The 19,724-nt window shown below is 52.7% G+C and overlaps 2 protein-coding genes and 1 pseudogene across 3 annotated transcripts in view; 1 reads left to right on the top strand and 2 right to left on the bottom strand.

The window, feature by feature from the left end:
* Positions 1-1,508: 1,508 nt before the first annotated feature.
* LOC133206899 (kelch-like protein 10) lies at positions 1,509-5,694 on the top strand (annotated as a pseudogene).
* A 2,762-nt stretch (positions 5,695-8,456) lies between these two features.
* KLHL11 (kelch like family member 11) lies at positions 8,457-12,359 on the bottom strand. The gene is made up of 2 exons (XM_061343226.1): positions 11,843-12,359; positions 8,457-11,771 (listed from the first exon to the last, which is right to left on the bottom strand). The coding sequence occupies exons 1-2, from the start codon at positions 12,313-12,315 to the stop codon at positions 10,175-10,177; spliced, it is 2,070 nt and encodes a 689-aa protein (XP_061199210.1). The 5' UTR covers positions 12,316-12,359; the 3' UTR covers positions 8,457-10,174.
* A 1,241-nt stretch (positions 12,360-13,600) lies between these two features.
* The window catches only part of ACLY (ATP citrate lyase), a 35,548-nt gene continuing 29,424 nt past the window's right edge, over positions 13,601-19,724 (bottom strand). For both annotated transcript variants that reach the window (XM_061343159.1, XM_061343158.1), the window contains exons 16-28: positions 19,299-19,403; positions 18,886-19,082; positions 18,640-18,721; positions 18,171-18,281; positions 17,533-17,660; positions 17,248-17,341; positions 16,818-16,972; positions 16,351-16,501; positions 15,722-15,865; positions 15,411-15,524; positions 14,888-14,970; positions 14,566-14,642; positions 13,601-14,418 (exon numbers count right to left, since the gene is read on the bottom strand). In XM_061343159.1, coding sequence (XP_061199143.1) covers positions 14,324-14,418; positions 14,566-14,642; positions 14,888-14,970; positions 15,411-15,524; positions 15,722-15,865; positions 16,351-16,501; positions 16,818-16,972; positions 17,248-17,341; positions 17,533-17,660; positions 18,171-18,281; positions 18,640-18,721; positions 18,886-19,082; positions 19,299-19,403 — 1,536 coding nt within the window. In that variant the 3' untranslated portion in view covers positions 13,601-14,323. The remainder of the gene's footprint in view (positions 14,419-14,565; positions 14,643-14,887; positions 14,971-15,410; positions 15,525-15,721; positions 15,866-16,350; positions 16,502-16,817; positions 16,973-17,247; positions 17,342-17,532; positions 17,661-18,170; positions 18,282-18,639; positions 18,722-18,885; positions 19,083-19,298; positions 19,404-19,724) is intronic.

Genomic DNA, 19,724 nt, shown 5'->3' with positions numbered 1-19,724 from the left:
TGACGGACCCTGCAGCACAGGAGAGAGGGTACCGAAGGCAAAGAGATCTGATTGTCAAAGACAGACTGGAAACAGGCTCACGGAGGTTCTTCTGATCACCTTTTCACTAGGCTTAAAAGGTGTACAACACATGAGGAAGGGTCTACAACCAGCTCTGTAATAGTGCAGCAGATCCTTCAGCTGGCGGTGGAGAGATGGGAAAGAGCGGAGTGAACGCCCTGCTTCCAGGGAGAGCCGCCCCCAGGTCCTGCCTCTCCCCTGGGGCTTCTCCACCTGCGCAGCGTGGGGACGGTGCTCCCGGTACCCGGTTGGGCGCGGAGCACCCCAACCCCTCACCGCGCTCCCCCCCCCCCGCCCCGGGGCCGGTACCTGCAGTCTGCTCGCCCCCTGCTCCTTGAGGGACCGGATGATCCCGGCCGCACGCTCCGGGTGCCGGATGCGGACCGTGGCGTTCTCCAGCTCGGGCACCTGCGGGCAGAAACCGCGCTGCGGTGCCCGGGCCCCAGCGGGGCTCCCGGGGCTGCGGTGCCCTCCAGCCCCCGCCGGGCCCCGCTCCCGCAGCTCCCCTCCCGCCATCGCTGCGCTCCGGGCACCGCCGGGCCCACCCGCGCCGGAGCCGCGCAACCGCGGGGAGGAGCCGGGGCCGGGCCGGGGCGTGCGGAGCCGTTGGGGGCGAGGCGGGGCCGGAGCCGGAGGCGGCGCATGCGCAGCAGCGCCGTGCGGGGCAGAACGCGGGAAGAGGGAAGGGAAGGGAAGGGGCAAAAACCGCAGCAGGGCCCAGGGCAGCGAGGAACGAACGGGCTGGACTCAGAGCCCGCCCCGGCAGGAGCCCGGCACCCGGAATGGTTCGGGTTGAAGGGAGCTTGAGCCGCATCCAGCTCCAACCCCTGCCACGGGTAGGGACCCATTCCACTGGAGCAGCTTGCTCCAAGCCCCTGTGTCCAACACTGCCAGGGATGGGGCAGCCAGTTGCCTCCGAGAGCTGTTTCCTGGTACACCCAGACACGATGACAAGCAGCCGGCAATGAGCTACAGCAGGATGGGGATCCCTGTGCCCCACATCCCCTCCTCAGCCCCAGGCAGCTCTTTCCACCCCTCCAAAGGCAGCAGCAGACCCAGCACTTGTGGCTCCATCACTGACATGAGCTAACCTGGGCCTCAGCTTCCTCCTGCATGAGCTGGTTCAGGGGCACTGCAGCAGCCATCGGTGCCTGCACCTGGGGAGCTTTATCCCCATGCAGAATGGCATGAAGGGGCTGCAGGGGAACCTTGAGGCCCTTCCTCCTCAGCCATCAATGGGGCCTGGTCCAGCACAGCCTGGGCTATGGGGCAGCCATGGATCAGGGGCTGGAGGGGCCAGGACCCTGTTCCCAGGTGCTGCTGCCCAGGTCCCCTGAGCTTGTGATGTCATAATGGAGCATGTTCTATAACCAGCGGGCAGAGCTGATGTTGGGGAGACAAAGCCAAACGCCCCGAGAGAGGCAACTCTCCTGGCCTCAGGCTTCACCATGGGAAACAGGTTGTCGTCCACCTGGGGAAACAGCTCACACATGGACAGGAAGATGAGTGCCATGGCTTGTGCCATCTTCAATGAGCTTTGTCTCGAGGGGAAACTCTCTGATGTGATCATCAGTGTGGATGGCATTGAATTTAATGCTCACAAGAGCATCCTCTGCAGCTGCAGTCCCTATTTCAGGTGGGTCAGAGGGGATGGGTGGCATTGCCTAGCCTGGGTCAGGCCGCCCTGGTGCTTCCATCACTGATGAAACATGGATAAAACCCCACGGCCCCCCAGCATGGCTACTGCTGGTACCCAAACGGGTGCCCAGGGGATAACGGGCAGGGTTTAACCCAGCAAAGCTGGGTTTGCCTCCAGCACTGCTTTGGTTTTCCAGGGCTTTGTTCGCCAGCAGCTGGAACAGGGCCGAGAAGACGGTGTACAAAATCCCCGGGATTTCACCCGAAATGATGAGGCTCATTATCGAGTACGCCTACACCCAGACCGTTGACATCACCACCGAGAACGTGGAAAACCTGCTCATCGCCGCAGACCAGTTCAACGTCATGGGCATCGTCCGGCTGTGCTGCGAGCTCCTCGAGTCCCAGCTCTGCTTTGAGAACTGCATTGGCATCTACAGGCTGACGAGGGAGCTTTTACTGCTACTCCCCGAGCTGCAGGAAGCAGCCTTCCTGCTCATCCTCCAGCACTTCGAGGCCGTCGCCGAGGTTCTTTCTCCGAGGAGTTCCTGGAGCTCTCCGTCAGTGACCTGAAGAACATCATTGAGAAGGACGGAGGGCTCGCGCGAAGAGGATGCCGTGTTCAAGGCTATCGTCAAGTGGATTGACCACGACCCCCGGAACCGGCGGCACCACATCGCCGAGCTGCTGAGTTGCTGTTCTGTGGCAAGGCTCTGCAGGGCCGCAGCCGCGCCGCTCCTCTTGGCAGGCTGGGGGAAGCTCCCTTTCACAGCCTCGGGCTCTTGAAGACCCTGCGCTGGGCCCGTTTCCTCGCGTTCAGCTGCTTGTAGCAGCCAGGAGGGACCAAAGTTCACAGGGGACGTTATCTCTGCACATGCAGAGCCTCTATTTGTGCATGAGCCACGCAAACAGCAGCAGGCATTAGGGCAGTTTGAGTCTGCAAAGAGGAGAGCCTCGTGCCAAAGCAGCAGCAGGCTCCCCACCATGAAATCAAGCGATTTACCCCTGCACCCCCCTTTCTGGACTAGCTATAAGCGACACATTGAGTTCTCTGGCTCTCTTACAGCAAAACCATCGAGCACGGTGGCTCTCCCGCATGGACACCATAGGAATTCTGCCCCTAACCCCCCCTTTCTGTGCTTTCCTGGTTCGACTGCCATTGATGCAAGCGTAATTCTTCATGAACGAGGTCAAAACGCAGGAGGGTCCGTGACGAGAGCCAAACTGCCGAGGCCTCATCATGGACACGCTGACGGAGATGGACCACCTCAACAGGCACGGGCCCTCTTACCCGGCCTCCACCAGCCCGCTCAGCCGGCCTCGCCTGCCCTACACCGTCCTGTTTGCTGTCGGGGGCTGGAACAGGGACGTCCCCACCAACGCCATGGAGACGTACGACGTGCGGGCGGACAAGTGGATGAACGTGACAAGCGAGCAAGGGAGCCCCATCGCCTCCCACGGCACGGTCTATTTGAAAGGCTTCATCTACGTCGTAGGCGGCTTCGACGGCATGCAATTCTTGAACAGCGTCAAGAGGTTCGACCCCCTGCGGAAGACATGGCACCAGGTCGCGCCCATGCACTCGCGCCGCTGCTACGTCAGCGTCGCCGTCCTCGACGGCTTCATCTACGCCATGGGGGGGTTCGACGGCCACACGCGCCTCAACACGGCCGAGCGGTACGAGCCCGAGACGAACCAGTGGACGCTGGTCACCCCCATGGAGGAGCAGAGGAGCGATGCCAGTGCCACCACGCTGCATGACAAGGTAAAGGCCACGTTACCGGGGAGCGGGTCGGGTTGGGGTGAGGAACCAAGCACGTGCGCAGCATCACACACAGGGCCTGTCCTTTCACATGGCCCCACAGTGAGCACTTGCAGCCAGAACCCCTTGGTGAGCAGCAGCTCAGAGAGGGGATTCTTCCCCTCGGCTGTGCTCTGGGAGATCCCCCCTGCAGCTCTGATCCAGCACTAGAAGGATGTGGAGCTGCTGGAGTGGGTCCAGAGGAGGCCATGGGGATGCTGTGAGGGCTGGAGCAGCTCTGCCCTGAGCCAGGCTGAGAGAGCTGGGGTGGGGCAGCCTGGAGAAGAGAAGGCTCCTGAAGGGGAGACCTGAGAGCAGCTCCAGTGCCTAAAGGGGCTGCAGGAAAGCTGGAGAGGGGCTTGGGACAAGGGATGGAGGCACAGGTCAAGAGGAATGGCTTGAACCTGCCCGAGGGCCTGTCTGCCTCATGCAGTTAGGGAAATAAAAGGGTCAAAATCCTGCTGGCCTGAAGAACACACTGTGCTTGTACTCGTTCAAAGCCAGGATGCCAGCCCCATTCCCACTGAAAACCAAACCAACCTCCCCCTATAAAACCCATCCAGCCACATCATTCGTTTTCCCTTCGTGTCCTCCTACCAGCAGTACAACTGCCCTGCTCACCCTCTGCCTTCCTCCCCTGCTCAGGTGTACATATGTGGTGGCTTCAATGGCTACATGTACCTGGACACTGCGGAAGTGTACAACGCCAGCACAGGGCAGTGGAGCTTCATAGCGCCCATGAGCAGCAGCAGAAGCGGACTAGGAGTCATCGCGTACCGAAACGAGGTGTATGCGGTAAGGGAGGCCGGTGCCTCTGCCCTCGCAGCCCCCAGCACGTGTAATACTCACCCTTTGCTGATCTGCATCTCCTGGACTTCAATGCTGGCCTTTTACTTTGAAGTGAGATGTAGGGAAGGAAGGAAGGAACAGAATCATGGAATGGGTTGGGTTGGAAGGGCCCTTAAAGCTCACCCAGCTCTGTCCTCCTGCCATGGACACAGACCCCTTCCACTGGAGCAGCTTGGCCAAGCCCCTGCGTCCAAGCTGGCCTTGAACACTGCCAGGGATGGGGCAGCCACAGCTCCTCTGGGCACCCTGTGCCAGCACCTCAGCACCCTCACAGGGAAGAGCTTCTGCTTTAGGTCCAACCTGAACTTCCCTTGGTTCAGTTTGAACCCATGGGAGCCTCCTGAGAACATCGTCACCTGCACGCTTCTGGTTCTGAGCAATGTACAGGCTATTTTTAAGCATCTACAGCAAATCAATGAGTTTCGGCTGCTGCCAACAGGTTCAGCAGCACAGAGGCCTCGCTCGGTCCCATTCACCCCAGCCATATACTGCATTTAAACCCTGTAAAGTGTGAAATCTGACAGCTGCACAAAATACTTTTGGATGTTTCAGGAGGAACAAGGGAGCAGCCTGCAATGAGCACACGTTTTGAGATGCCACGCTCTCAGCAATGCTCAGCTGAGCTCGGCGAGGCAGGGCCACTTCCCCTTGTGCAGGAAGTTCTTCCTTGCGAGGGTGGTGAGGCACTGGAATGGGTTACCCAAAGAAGTGGTGAATGCTCCATCCCTGGCAGTGTTCAAGGCCAGGTTGGACAGAGCCTTGGGCAACACGCGTGAGGTGTCCTTGTCCATAGCAGGGAGCTGGAACGCAATGATTTTAAGGTCCTTTCCACCCCAAACTGCTCTGTGATTCTGTAACTCTATGTAATGACCCAGCTGGCTGAGCAGGTGAGGAAGAGCCAGGTTCAACTCCGTGCCCTTGGCATTCACAGGTAGGAGGATTTGATGGAGTGAACCGGCTCCGCAGCGTGGAAGCGTACAACCCTGTCAACGACACCTGGCACGCGGTCCCCCCCATGTTCAACCCTCGCAGCAACTTCGGCATCGAGGTGGTGGAGGACTTCTTGTACGTGGTTGGGGGCTTCAACGGCTATAGGACGATTCCCACAGCAGAGCGCTACGATGAAAAGGCCAACGAGTGGCACAACATCAAGGAGAGAGAGAGAGAGAGAGAGAGGAGGAGAAAGAAGGGAGAGAAGAAGAAGAAATGAACATGAAGGACGTTCTCTGAGCTGCTGCGTGGTGCCAGGCCTCTCCAACATCAGGGACTACGTGCCGGCAGGGAGCTGGACAACCCTCAAAATGAAATCAGGTCACTGTCTTCAAAGCAGCAGCCTGCCTGTATAAACAGCTCCGTGCAGCAAATAAAGCCCTCTGAGCAGCAAGTGAATGTACTGACTTCTGTTCTAAACCAGATCAATAAAATTATAAAGGCCATAAGGAAGAATTAATCGTAGAATCATAGAATAGTTTGGGTTGGCCAGACCTTCAAGTCTTTTCAGTTTCCATCCCCCCTGCCATGGGCAGGGACACCTCGCTCTAAACCATATCACCCAAGGCCTTGTCCAACCTGGCCTTGAACACTGCCAGGGATGGAGCATTCACAACCTCCCTGGGCACCCATTCCAGTGCCTCACTGCCCTCACAGGAAAGAATTTCCTCCTTAGATCCAATCTAAACTTCCCCTGTTTCAGTTTTAACCCATTACCCCTTGTCCTATCACTACAGTCCCTAATGAAGAGTCCACCCCCGGCATCCCTAGAGGCCCCCTTCAGACACTGGAAGCTGCTCTGAGGTCTCCACGCAGCCTTCTCTTCTCCAGGCTGAAGAGCCCCAACTTTCTCAGCCTATCTTCATATGTCCCCTGAGCATCCTTGTGGCCCTCCTCCTTTTAATATTTAAAGCTTTCCTTCTATGGCACCGCAAAACGTGTGCATCGGCCCCGACCTCTGCAGCAACTGAGATAGTGAAAAGTACAACAAAGGATGCTAGAGAAATAAAGGGTTTACTAATTCACTTCTTACAATAAACTTTAGTACAGTGTATTTAAGGTAAAGAACGTGACAGTAGGGTTTGTGTCAAACCTAGACGCACACACACTACGTTACCTTACTGGAAGCCAGTGCAGGCGTGCTGCTCCCCAGGCACTCATGGAAGTCTACATTAACACAGGAGAGCACCGCTGCCGTGATCCACGGTGACACGCACCTATGAGGAGCATCTGACTATTAATGGTCTTTCTAACACCTCGTTAGTTCCACACTTCACATTCATGTTAGTAACAGGATTAGATCCTCAAGAGCACCTGGTTTAGCAGACTTCCACTTCAGGACTGACAACTGGAGATATGATTTACACCCTGCATAACGTGGACACAGCTGGCAATAAATCTAAGCCATACACCCCTTACTTGAAGCTTGCTTTTTTAAGCCCACTGAGAGTTACAACGTACTGTGAACTAGGTTGTGTTAAACAGAACCCAAAGGGTTGCAATGCTTTGTGACTCAGTCTGTCAGTAGAGATCAGTGGATTCCCTGACACACAAGTTGAGCCAACAGTTCCCATGTTAACACTGACTGTGATGGAGAAAAGATGGTATTGAAAATAGTACTGCAGAACGCTTGGCCTGGCTATTCATAACGCATGCTAAAAAGTTGGCATGTCTTCATTACAAACCCAGCATACTAACAGAGCATTCAGGTAGTTAGAAAACACTATGTACACACGTGGCACCTAGAAATTACTACACTGACTGCCGAGTGTGAGGCAGGATGTGTCCTACTCCACTGATGCTCTGAGCAGGAAGACAGGACATGAAACATGCATTTTGTGGCACATATTCAGTACAGGTGGAGATTGATGCTCATGAGGAGGAGGGAACACTCCTCCCAGTGCTCTTTTACATTAGTAAAGCCAGAAGTTGGCCTTCCAATACTTACTGCATACACACTTGGGTCTTTGCTGACATGGAACGGGCCACTATAGACACACTGAAAGAACCTCCAGGCTTCTGCTTCTAGGATCGTTTTATCGACAGGCAGCAAGCTACGGCAGTCAGGGGCCACAGAGGAGCTGTTGTGAGCCTCACAGGTTAGTGGGCTACAACACAGAGCCAATAATGCAGCTCTTCCAAACACCTACATGTGATACAATGGGTAGTTAGAGCTGTCAGTTAAAACCCATGTGTAATGCAATTGGTCCATTTAAAGTCAAGGTTAAAAGACCCCAAGACAAACCCAATGACTTTAAAAACCCATACAACTGGCATAGCAAGAGTCTGAGCAAGTGCAACTGTGCCCCTCACTCACCATGCAGACACAGCACACAGGTACAGGGCGTCACGTAGGGAATCACGGCTGGCATTCCCGTGCTCTGGATGCTAAAGCTCTTTTGACACTGTCTTGGAGTGGAATGTTTTTAGTAAACTATGGAGCCTGTGTGTTAGCCAAAAGTTCTCATGGTTAAATGCAGTATCAGTTTTGCTTTGAAAAAGAATGACTGCAGTTAAGTTTGTTCTTGTATCGAATTTGGTCACATGCTGCCACATGTCAAACTATTCAGTTCATCTTCCACCAGAAATAACCTTGGGATTTCTCCCTATATATTGTCCATATTAACTGACAGACCACAAGAGGGCTTTGACAGGGCTGGTCTCATATACGCCATCCTTCAGCTGCTTGTCAAACCCCTACAACCAAGTCAGCGGGGAGAGCACAAAAACTTTTCTCTGTTGTTTCTGTGCAAAGTCTGGTGAAGTACCTTGAAATCACCTCCTACAAAGTAAAGTTAAATCAGCAGATTTAGTTCCAGTTCTTAAACTACTCAAGCCAAACCTGCAAGAGCTCATGGGCCAAACTCCACAGAGTAAGCCCTTGCTCACAGGCTGATTTGGTAACGGTCACTTCTGGACATCAGCCTTAAACCTGAGCAAGCGTTACCTACTTGTTCTCTTAGGCCGGCATCATACAATTTCATCTGCCCTAACAATCCGACAGGCAAAGAAAATACAACAGAGTTACTACAGGTGACTAAATTGAGACAAACTGCTAGGATGTTCAACTTCTTTTTGTTTAACCAAGGCTACAAGACAAGTTATTGATTTCCAAAGTGGCAACTGCAAAGCAGAGCAGAAAGGGCTGTAGACATCAGAGAGACCGTGACACACTGTGTGGTTGAAAGACTTACCCAGTGTTTCAGCTCTGATCTAGGTTGGTGCTGAATTGGGAAATGGGAAGTATCAGCTCAGAAAGCTAAACAGTTCAAACAAAACAAAACAAAAAGCCAAACTGTTTTAGAAGTTCTTTTGCAAAGAAGTTGCCCACAACAAAACCACCAGAAAACCATGGTAAGAACCAAAGACAGTAAATACATTCTCCAGCAAGGTTTGTCTAGACAAATTCTGGAACACCCTGCATACTCCTCCCTTTCCCCTCCCTAAGATCCTGAGTTAGGCTGCATGTGAACGCCTGGAACATTCAAATGGAGGGAAGGATGGGGAAGAAATGAAGGGAGGAAGGATGCATTCAATCTGGCAGTAACCTCAACCGTGCTGGAGCTCTTGAGATCAGGAAGGAGGAGTGTTTGGTGGGACAGTAACCATTTACTCTGAAGGAAATCTTCCCTTTCTGTTCCTTGGAGCACAGCAGGAAGTGAACCAGAGCCAGTCAGGGCACTGGTTTATGTAAAACCCCCTTGGCACACCGAAAGGTATTGAAATCAGCTTCAATCTTCCCACCACACTAAGTGGGGAAATCCAGCTGTTGAGACACTACGAAAACTCAAGTGTCTTGCTTCAAGAGGACACTACTTGTGGATTTGTGACGGACCCTGCAGCACAGGAGAGAGGGTACCGAAGGCAAAGAGATCTGATTGTCAAAGACAGACTGGAAACAGGCTCACGGAGGTTCTTCTGATCACCTTTTCACTAGGCTTAAAAGGTGTACAACACATGAGGAAGGGTCTACAACCAGCTCTGGTTTCAGGCCGTTACTGTGAAATACCCTCCTTCTTACTACTCTACACTGACAGCAGGAACCAGTCCGTGCTGGCGGGTGGTACTTTGTTGGGTTTCACTCCTTTTCTCAGGCTGATGTTGAGCCCAGTTCCTAACGAAGCTGTCAAACACAAAGCATCTTCTTTACTGCCTTGAGCTCTCTGCTCTGGCAAGTGCCTTGTGTTCTACCAACCATCCATTCACAAGCAAACGCTGCAGCCTCTCTACAACAGACAGATACAAAATACGGAGTACACATAGAACCATCCTGCAGTAAGTTGATAAGGAAAGATTGTGCTTTTGTTTTCATACACAGATGTAACTAGTGTACTTGCCTCCAGCGTGGCAAAGCAAAGTATACTAACACAAACCGCATGTGAAGTTTAGTCATTGAGGAGGAGAGACTCAAAGGAATGTCAATAGATAAGTGCAAATAAAAGAGGAGAGGTGCTTTCAAGCACATACAAATGTAACCACTGACTTATTACAACAGGGATCTTTGATTTTCAAAATACAACTGTTGGAGCCTAACTCCAAAGAAGTCCTTGAAAACAAAGATCCCAAGACAGAAGTAACAGACATAATGTTCCTGGGGATACCTCACAGCCCGATACAGGCCACGGCTTCTCCCTGGGCACCACTGAGTAATACTGTTGGATTCACATAGCTCCTCAATTCCCATCCATCCTCCATTTCTCAGCTTCTTAATACTCAGTACATAAAAGATGCTGGCTTTATGCATCAAACTAAACCAACACCCTCATGTCTTATAAAGACATCTCCAGCCTAACAAGACACTACTTCCGAGACTCATCAGGAGGGATGTTCCATGAGCTAGCACTCTATCTGTGAGCGGGGGATCCTCCGCAAGCTCAGGGAGTGTCGGTGTATTTCCTGCATCTGCCTTTCCTGCATTTGCCTTATTCTGTCCTTTTGCCACATGAGATTTTGTGGCATAGGGTACCTCTGCGTGCCCTGCAAGCACCTGAAGGGAATCCTCACGTGGCAGGCTGCTGCTCTGCACCGGGGCTGAGGCATAGGAGGCAAAAGCATCCAGCGCTTTCTCTCCGCACAGTACCGATAGGCCTCCTTCCTGTACTGCTTGTCAGTATCATCACTGTTTTTCCACCCCCCAATGATAAAAACATCATCTTTATAATAACAAATAGCTGCTCCTTCAATGCTAAGCACCTCTGGGGGTAAGCTTTCAAGTATTTCATCTGAGGCCCTGCCAGAGATCTTTACCTTGGCCTCCTCATTATCTATAGGGTAACTCTTGGGGCAGCACGATGCTGTGTGGTAAAAGTTCGTGTTAGCCACGGACATCTGAAAAGAGCAATAGTTATCAATGAGAGGCAGGGACTCCACGTCCTGCCACTGCCTCGTGTCAGCATCGTATCTGATAATGACTGCCCTCAGCCCATCTTCGCTATCCCTGTCAACCGGGGTTCGAGCAGCGACATAAATGAAACGGTCTTCTACAGAAACAGCTTTGACATCCCGAAGGATCTTGGGGGCTGACTCCAGGTTAAGCCATTTGTCTTGCTCAGGGTTATAAACGGACACATCTTTAAAGCCAGGGATGAAATTGCCATGCCCACCAATACTGTACAAGCTGCCCTTCACTTCAGTAAGGCCAAAGGAATGCTTTCTGGTTAGCAGGTTGGAGACTTGCTCCCAGACATTCCTGTTTGGATTGTACCTTTCTACAGTCTTGGCAAACCCTGGTTCCATGGAGCCAGCCACATACACGTACGACTCTGTCACAGCAACCGCGTGCCCATCCAGGTGGTTATGGACGTGGGGTAAGTTTACCCACCTATCTTCATCGATGAAATACCCCACGCACTCACTCAAGTAATCCCCTCCCTCCGACACACCACCAATGACCATAATGACATCCATGTTCTGCCCGAACCGCGGCAGCAACGCTACCGGACAAGCAGAATGCTGCAAGTTACCAGGCTGCAAGTTCTCAGACCTCAAGGCATGGCTCTCCACGGCTTCAGCCACCAGTTTAACACAGGCCTCGTTGCTCACCACCAGCCTTTCCGGCTTGACGTGGCGCGTAAGGTAAGTGGGCTTCATCTGGGACAACCTGAGCAGTTTAAAGAGATCTTCAAAGTACCTCTCTCTTTCCTCGGGGCTCTTCTGCACCCACCTCAGCACGGTCTCAAAGAGGACTTCTTCAGAGTCCACCGTGATCTCCGAGTCCGAGAGCCAGTCCCTGACCAGGTGGAAGGGCAGCGTGTAGAACTCCTCGTCCTGGATGACCCTGTAGAAGTTCCTCCTGATCATGTCCTGCGCTTTGAGGGCCAGCTGGTTCAGGGAGTACATGTGCGCCAGGCTGTGAACCGCCACGCAGTTGGAGAGGTTCAGCTTCTTCTTCAGGAACTCCCCGCAGAATTCCTTCAACCGGGTCAGGAGGAACCTGCAGCGCAAACGCACACGGGTGATGCCGGCCCCGGCCCCGCGCCCTGCCCGCTGCCCGGCCCCGCTCACCTGTCCGCCATCTCCAGCACCTCATGCACGTTCCCGGGGCTGACGCGGATGGTGCCGGTGTACATGAACCCGATGATGGCCTCCACCGTGTCGGGGTCGGGGCCGCCCTCCGAGCTCCACTTCTGCAGCTCCACGCGGCCCGAGCGCGACTCGGTGAAGCCGCCCGACAGCAGCGGGGTGAAGTACTCGGTGGCGGCGGCCAGCACGGAGCGGTGCGCCCGGTACTCGCGGGCCGGGCCGGGCCGCCCGCCGCCGAACGCCAGGGTGATGTCGCAGTAGAGGCCGTGGCGGCGCTGCTCGTTCTGCCGCCACGCCAGGTCGGAGCAGTGCGCGGGGCACCCGAACTCCTCCGCCTCGGCCTCCACCTCCCCCCCGCCGCCGGGCCGAGGGGCCCCGCTCTCCGCTACCGCCGGCGGCCCCGGGCCCGGCTGCGGCTGAGGGGAGGCCGCGGCCGCCGCCATCTTGTCCGACATGGTGGGGTGCGGGCAATGCGCCTGCGCTGCCAGCCTGAAGTGCGCGGCACTGCCCCCTGGCGGCTGGGGGGGGGGGGGTGCCCCCGCCGCAGGTAAAACGGTGGCGGGGTTGGCCCCAGCGCGGCTTCCCCTCAGCGCGGGTCGGCACCGGGAGCAGCCCGGAGCGGGAGGCACCGGCTCCATCACCCCCCTGAGAGCTCCTCAGGGCGAGCTGAGGGCCTGACCCGGCCCCGGTGGCTCTCCCGGTGTAGGACCCGGTGTGACAGCAGCCAGAGCCGGAGGCAGCGCCCAGGCACTGGGCAGGAGGGAGGCCCTGGGGCTCCTTCCCACCCTGTACAGCTACCAAGGGCCGGGAACACGCACACAGGGCTTGGCAGAACCTGGAGGGGGCCTTTCCTTTATTCCCCTCCTTCAGGCCAAGCTGCAGGGCAGGGATTTAAGGAGGAATTAACTCCCTCCCCCCAAAGGGCACTGTTGGTGTGGAGCTGATTTCTTGTTTCCTAGACAACGTGTGTATCCCCCCATGCCTCCTAACTAGGACATGGAACCATGGAGTGGTTTGGGTTGGAAAGGGCCTTAAGGTCATCGTTCCAACCCCCTCCCACCTCACACTAAACCAGGCTACCCATGGCTCCAAGCTTGAGCACTGCCAGGGATGGGGCAGCCACAGCTTCTCTGGGCACCCTGTGCCAGCGCCTCAGCACCCTCACAGGGAGGAGCTTCTGCTTTAGGTCCAACCTGAACTTCCCCTGGTTCAGTTTGACCCCATCACCCCTTGTCCTGTTGATACAGTCCCTAATGAAGGTCCCTCCGCAGCATCCTTGTACCCCCTTCAGACACTGGAAGCTGCTCTGAGGTCTCCACGCAGCTTCTCTCCTCCAGGCTGAACAGCCCCAGTGTTCCCAGCCTGGCTCCATACGGGAGCTGCTCCAGACTCTGAGCATCCTCATGGCCCCCTCTGGACTTGTTCCAAGCCCTACTGATGTTGAGGACACCAGAACCGCACCCAGTGCTGCAAGGGGAGTATCACAAGAGCAGAGTAGTCCTGTCCTGTCACGCTCCTTTTGATGCAGCCCAGGACAGGGGTGGTTTCTGGCTGGGTCATGTTCAGTTTCTCACTGATCAACAGCCCCAAGTCCTCCTCAGGCTGCTCTGAATCTCTTCTCTGCCCACGCCATAGCTGTGCCTGGGACTGCCCCTTCCCTGAGGGAAGAACTGGTTGGAGGTAGCAACCATTACCCCCTCTTTAAACCCCACTTTCTAGGAGCCGGAAGTGGAAGAAGAGTAACTGAGTAGTGTATCCTTTATTTGAGTTGGGTTACAATACACAGAGGCATAGGACAGTAAAGTTATCACTGAGATGAGTTGGGATCTGCAGCTCCCGTGAGTGAGAAGCCATCGCCCAGCACTCGTATAGTACAGGAGAAGCTGTTTGCATAAATACAGACACCGGCACACGGGGGGGTTCACAGTTTTAACAGCGGTATGTTACAACTTTACACGTTAAATTACTACACCCGAGGTCGAGTAACATGGATTACACATCAGCGGTGGTCCCACCAGGCAGGATACAGGGAGACGGAGGTGAGAACACTGTAAAGGGTTGAAGAACAGCCAAGAACAAAGAGAGGCCAAAGTCACGGCTGATGGGAAGGGTGGGAAGCTTCCCCTCCATCAGGAACAGTTACAGATGGGTACCACACTAACAGATCTGCCTATGAGCAAACTCCCCCCCACATCCCTTAAAGTCTTCTCTGGAGATTAATGAAACAGGAAGAAAAGGGTGAGAGACAGTATTAAATACAGCAGGTAACAGATGGCATATCACAACTTTTGGTTTTTATTAGAGTAAGGTTCTAGTTAGAAAACAGTTGCTTCGCACAGCTGGACCAGGCAGCTCAATGTCTATGTACCAATGGCCTTTAGCCAGCAAAGTCCCATTCGTGGCTGACCTCTGTGCAGGCTGCTGTGGTCTTCAAGTGCCATTCTGAGGCAAGAGTACAGGCTCTCACATGGTCATGTGCTCGGGTAGAACATAGGATATGTCATCCCACGGGTGACGGTACAGACCCTGCTTCAACCGCTTCTGATCCAGGTAGTGTCCTAAACCAGAAGCAGTTTGGGTTATAACGGTGCTGTTGCTCCGCCTTGTCTTATTCTGCCTAGAAAGAGCTTTGGTTCCTGGCTTCCTACAAGGAGTATTGGGCATCCCTCACTAGGATGGAAGGGGTGGGAACGTGGCAAACTTACCAATGAATCCCATGCTCCTGCCTAGTACAAAGATGCCATTAAGAGCTCCTATATCAATATATTCATCTGCTTCTTCCCTGCAAAAGAGAAGAAATTAAATAGTTGCTCACAATGATCTAGTTAAGGAATCAATCTTAGCAAGGCTATGAGTCTCCTCTAGAGGCAGTAGCAACACTGAGTTCATGTGGAAGCTTCCTCCCCAAGTCCAGGCTATGCTCCCTTCACAACGTCCCAAAACCCTGGCCCCACATGAGCTGGCGGGACAGCTCTCATTGTTTTTACAGGGCCATGATCCATGAGAAACAGCCCCCACCAGACTTACCTCGTGAAAGAGCCACAATTCCTGAGTACATCAACAAAGGCAACTCCAATAAAGCCGTCTACATTCAGAATAAGGTTTGGTTTCTGCAGGAAACAAGAACACAGCCCAACAAAGATGTTAACAGTGGTGGATGATGTTCACCAGGCAACTTCCATCCTCAAGGGCAATTCGGGGCTTGTGGACACACAAGCCTAGTGATAGACAAGGCCATACTTAATGTGAGCAATGGAAAACCAGCCCCAAACAATGGGCCTGTGTTTGGTTCAAACCACAGGGATGATCTGCCCCAGCCCATCACACGTGCTACTTCTGCCTCAGCTTTAAAGGCAGCCCTTCCAGTGTGGCCAACACCAGGAATGGGTTCTGGTTTCATTCAGTGTTTTCCTCCTGTCCTAACAAATGCCTTCAGCCTTACCAAGCTGTAGTTGCACTTGGCCTCAAGTCTGCCATAGAACAACCATATGGGACACTGCAATTCTAATGCAGTATTTCCTGGAGGGAGGAAAACAGTAGCACATTTCACCTTGGAAGTTGTAATCTTCTCTACTTCAAGTGCGTAGTCCAGCAGCGGGGTGGCCGGGAAGTGCTGCTTCACGTAGTCTTTGAGAATCTGAACTCTCATGTCTGGGTTATTTATCTGCAGGTTAAACACACATGACAGTCACTCACGTTGCCTCTCGCACAGACACTTGCCATAAGCTTTGCTGTTTGTAGGTTGAAGAGAATTTGGTCAACAAGTGCCTCAAAAGTTGCTGCTTTTCTTTCCTCTGTTTCTTTTCTCCCCCACCCTCCCACTAAAAAGCCCTCCAGCTTGTAAGGATGCACTTCTCTTACTGATTTGACTCTGTGTCCAATGCCCATGATCAGCTTCCCTTCTTTCTTCATCTTATTCACAAACTCCATAGGGATAATGCCACTGTCGAAGGCTTTACTGAACATTTTAGCTGCAGCATCCAGTGCTCCACCAAACCGGTCACCCTGGGTGCAACACACAAAGGGAATTACAGCAAAAGACTCGCCAGTTAAGGAACAAAACAAGCCCAAGCTTATCTTCCCCATCTGCCCTGCCTATCGCTGTGGCACGCACAACATTCCCATTAGGCACGCAGCTGAGATAAAGCATCTGTTGCAGGCAACACATCTCCACTAGAGACAAGCGTGGGGGAAACGCAAGCTGCAGTTTTGCTTCACATTTTCACTTGTCAGTCTTGGAAGAGACTCAGCAACCACACAGGGACCACGCTGGAAACAGTTTGGCCTCTACAGAACATTTCTAGGCTCAAGTGACAGACATCAAAATAGCTTGCTTACTAGAAAAATGGGCTAGAAGTCAACAGAAACTCAGAGTGTAAGTGAACAGACACTGCCTGGCCACGGCTCTGCACTAATCTTAAATTAACAGTAATAAAACCTAAGTGGAATAGTAAGTAATGATGCTCATCTGCTGGGTATTAGGCACTTACGATAGTAAGAAGGCCTGAAGTGAGACTTGAGACAAGATCCTTTCCAGCTCTTGCACAGACGATGGTGTTGTGGGCTCCAGACACAGCAGGGCCATGGTCTGCTGTTACCATCAGGCACATCTCAATGAACTGGCAGGCATACCTGGGTAACCTGAGCGAGAGAGGGACTGGGGTCATTTACTGTGAAGAAAACTAAGTAACAAGACATTTGGTGTTACTGGATAGTGGCTTTTGGTATAGGTGTATGCTTGAAAGAAACAGAGCAGAGAAAAGGAGCTGCAGGGTCTCAACACCCATCAGCCTTGAGATGCTGACATGGTGACAGAAGAGGGAACAGAGAGGGCATTTCTAGTGATCCTATCTCCACAAAGGAATCCTTGAGTTACAGTTTTTGCTTAAAAGTCTAATAATACCCAAGAAACACTTGAAGCCAAAGGATCCGAGAGGTTTCCCCCAAGCTGCCTCACCTCCTCTGAAACCAGAGCAGGCCCAGCACCCCTCCAATGCCCATCTCTTCTTTGAAGACCTCAGTGATCGGCATCCCAGCATAGATCAGTTCCTGGCCTCTCTCATCACAGATGCTTGTCATGAAGGAGGCTGGTTTGCGAATCAGACCCAGCTCCTGGAATTGCAGCATAAAGATGGGATTTTAAACAAGCCCCATTAGGAGCAAGGGGCAGGAGGAGGCAGAGTGGTCAAACAACAATGCCTCGAGCTTGCCCTCAGAGCAGCCTCCACAGCCCAGAGCCAGTGTAGCCACTGAGTTCGCAAGTAACACTATGAAGTGTGAGAGATAACCCCAAGGCAACACCATTATTGCCATGAGCATCCAGACTCACAGCAGACAGCTTGTTGGCTTCTAAGGAACCAAAAAGCAGGTAAAACAACACAGCTCACCCTTGCCCAGGAGTAGTCCATTGGCACAGTTGGAGGAGGCACTTCCTCAGCTGGTTCAATCACTCTTTTAGCCACAAGATCCTGGTAGACAGACCTAGGGAAAGAATCCTGGTATTAAGCTCCTTTTTAAGATATACAAGTGAAGTGGTCTTAATCTGGACCTTAAAACCCCATAATGGATAGAAGCTGCTTTCCTTGAGCAGGAATATATTACTTTATCAGGCTCGAATCAGTGCCCCAGCAGTTTCTGTCCCCTGGTGAAGGTGTCCTGGTCGTGTCACTTACTGAATGACCTCTCCCAGCTCATCAAAACTCCGGGGTACAAAGACTCCAGCTTCTTTTAAGGCCTGATTCTTTGCCACAGCAGTTTCAGAAGCCTGGTTGGCACAAGCTCCTGCGTGGCCAAACTGCACCTACAAGCAAGAGAGGAGACAGCAGTGAGGAATGCACTCGTTCATCTGCACAGAGTAAGACAGAATCAAGAACTGACTGGGAAACGGTGACAGCGCAATTCCAGTGACTGCACATCTGCCCTCCTGGGCTAACACAACTCTTGGTCACACTACAGTCAGCACTGCAATATGCAGGATGTTTTCTGATCTGGAATCACTCCAGGACGTCCACTGAGGCTCTGCCTCTGAATTCCCCACTCCCCACAGCTGCTTGCCTTGCATCATTCCCATTCCACTCCAGAAGCAGGTGGCTGTTAGAACCTGTTGCATGCCCTGGGGTCTTTGGGCTCCCTTTAGAAGCAGACCCCAGCAGAACAGAAAGCTTTTACCATTTGTATTTATTAACTTCTGTTAACATATGCATGCTCCTGGCAATTCTGGGAGGTTTAAGCCCAGTGAGAGGTTGGTGTATTTTCTTCTTGTCATGGATATAGACTTATTTTATGCTTTTGCCCCCCTATTTGCACATACCTCTGAAGAAAACATGGTGGCACAAGTACCGATACACCAGCACACCACGGGCTTGGTGATACGACCTTCTTTAATACCCCTGCAGATCTTGTACTCTTCTGTGCCTCCAATCTGCAGAAAGAGAGCGGAGCTGGCTCAGAACTGCATCGTTACAGCAACCAGCTCCAAGATTCACATGAAAACATTAATTAGATTCTTTTTCCTCTCCTGTTTCATTGAATAACAACTGAAGTCTCAAAACTAAACCTCTATTGGACTGGATTGGTAGAGGAACCTGTGCTTGTCTGTGGAATACATTCAATTTCTCTGAACTAAAGCAGCATGAAATAAGAATTGGGCTATTCAAGAACAGCCTGAAGAGCTGCCCCTGACCTGTAGCTGTTATTTAGCATCCTGGCAGCCAGGGGAGCTGCTCCCACAACAGAACACAGGGATGCTGCCCAGGTAAGAGTGAACTGATCTCACTCACCTCTCCAAGCACTACGATCATTTTCACTCCTGGAGTATCCTGGTAACGCAAGACATGATCCATGAAAGTTGAACCAGGATATCTGTGCAGAACAAGGAGGGGGGAAATGGCAGAACTTGGATTTGTTTCATGAACTTGTCTGAAAGAGCTAAAATTAACACCGACCTGCCCTTCCTCCTCCAAACCACTAAGTTCTTCTGTTGACTGACTTAACAGATCCTGCCTTTGTTGAAGCCAGAGTCCTACCTGTCTCCTCCAATGGCCACCCCTTCATAGACCCCATCAGTGGTTCGGGAAATGATGTTGTTGAGCTCATTGGACATCCCTCCTGACCGTGAAACATAAGCCACGCTGCCGGGGCGGTACAGTTTGGATGCCAAGATATTATCCAGCATGCCTCCTGTGTTGCCTATTTTAAAGCAACCTGGTTTGATGCCACCAACCTGCAAGAAAATGAGAGATGGAAAAAGCCATCTGAGCCCTCAAAGAGTTTACACAAACCATGGAAGACATTAATGTGACCTTCAAATGAGAAACTAACATGCACTTGATGTGACTGAGGCCAAAATGGGTTGTAGGAGATACTTAATGCTTCAGAGCAAGATGACCTGAAGGTTAAGACAGATAAAGAAGGGGAAAAACAGGCCCCCAGTACTTACAGTTGCAGGCCCAATGATGGTGACTCCTTTTTTATCAGCTGTCTTGATCAGTTTGCGTGTCAGGGCCTCTGGAATGCCCTCGGCAATGATGGCGATGGTGCGGATCTGCAGCAAGGTAAAGAAACCCATTGGTACCCCCAGGCATCACCAACCTGAGGGACTGCAGGACAGAGAAGGCAAAGAGCTGCTTGCAGGGCAGGACCAGCCTCTTGTCTGGCCTCTGGGTGAGTGCACCCTCGACTGGCAAGGCGCAGTCTGCTGAGATCACACTATTCAGAGAGCTCTTTTCTCCCCCTTGCGCAGCAGAGCAGCACTATGTCTTAACCAACCCAGAGTAATAAATAGTAATAAAATAGCCCAATTCTTAACCAACCCAACTCCTGACCATGAGGTGCCAAGTTCCTCTTACACAAACTGCCAGTCCAG

This window comes from Neopsephotus bourkii, unplaced genomic scaffold, assembly GCF_033783945.1.
Source record: "Neopsephotus bourkii isolate Nb327-2 ecotype Australia unplaced genomic scaffold, CSIRO-AGI_Nbou_v1 NB_1821, whole genome shotgun sequence".
Classification (NCBI taxonomy): domain Eukaryota; kingdom Metazoa; phylum Chordata; class Aves; order Psittaciformes; family Psittacidae; genus Neopsephotus; species Neopsephotus bourkii.
The sequence above is the reverse complement of the archived record's forward strand: the minus strand, read 5'-3'. Positions and strand labels throughout refer to the sequence as shown.

Bases quoted from the DNA above. Each gene is read 5' to 3' on its own strand.
- KLHL11 (XM_061343226.1), bottom strand. From the start codon at position 12,315: ATGTCGGACAAGATGGCGGCGGCCGCGGCCTCCCCTCAGCCGCAGCCG. The intron at 11,772-11,842 runs GTGAGCGGGGCC...TTTGCGCTGCAG, and splicing joins GTGCTGGAGATGGCGGACAG to GTTCCTCCTGACCCGGTTGA.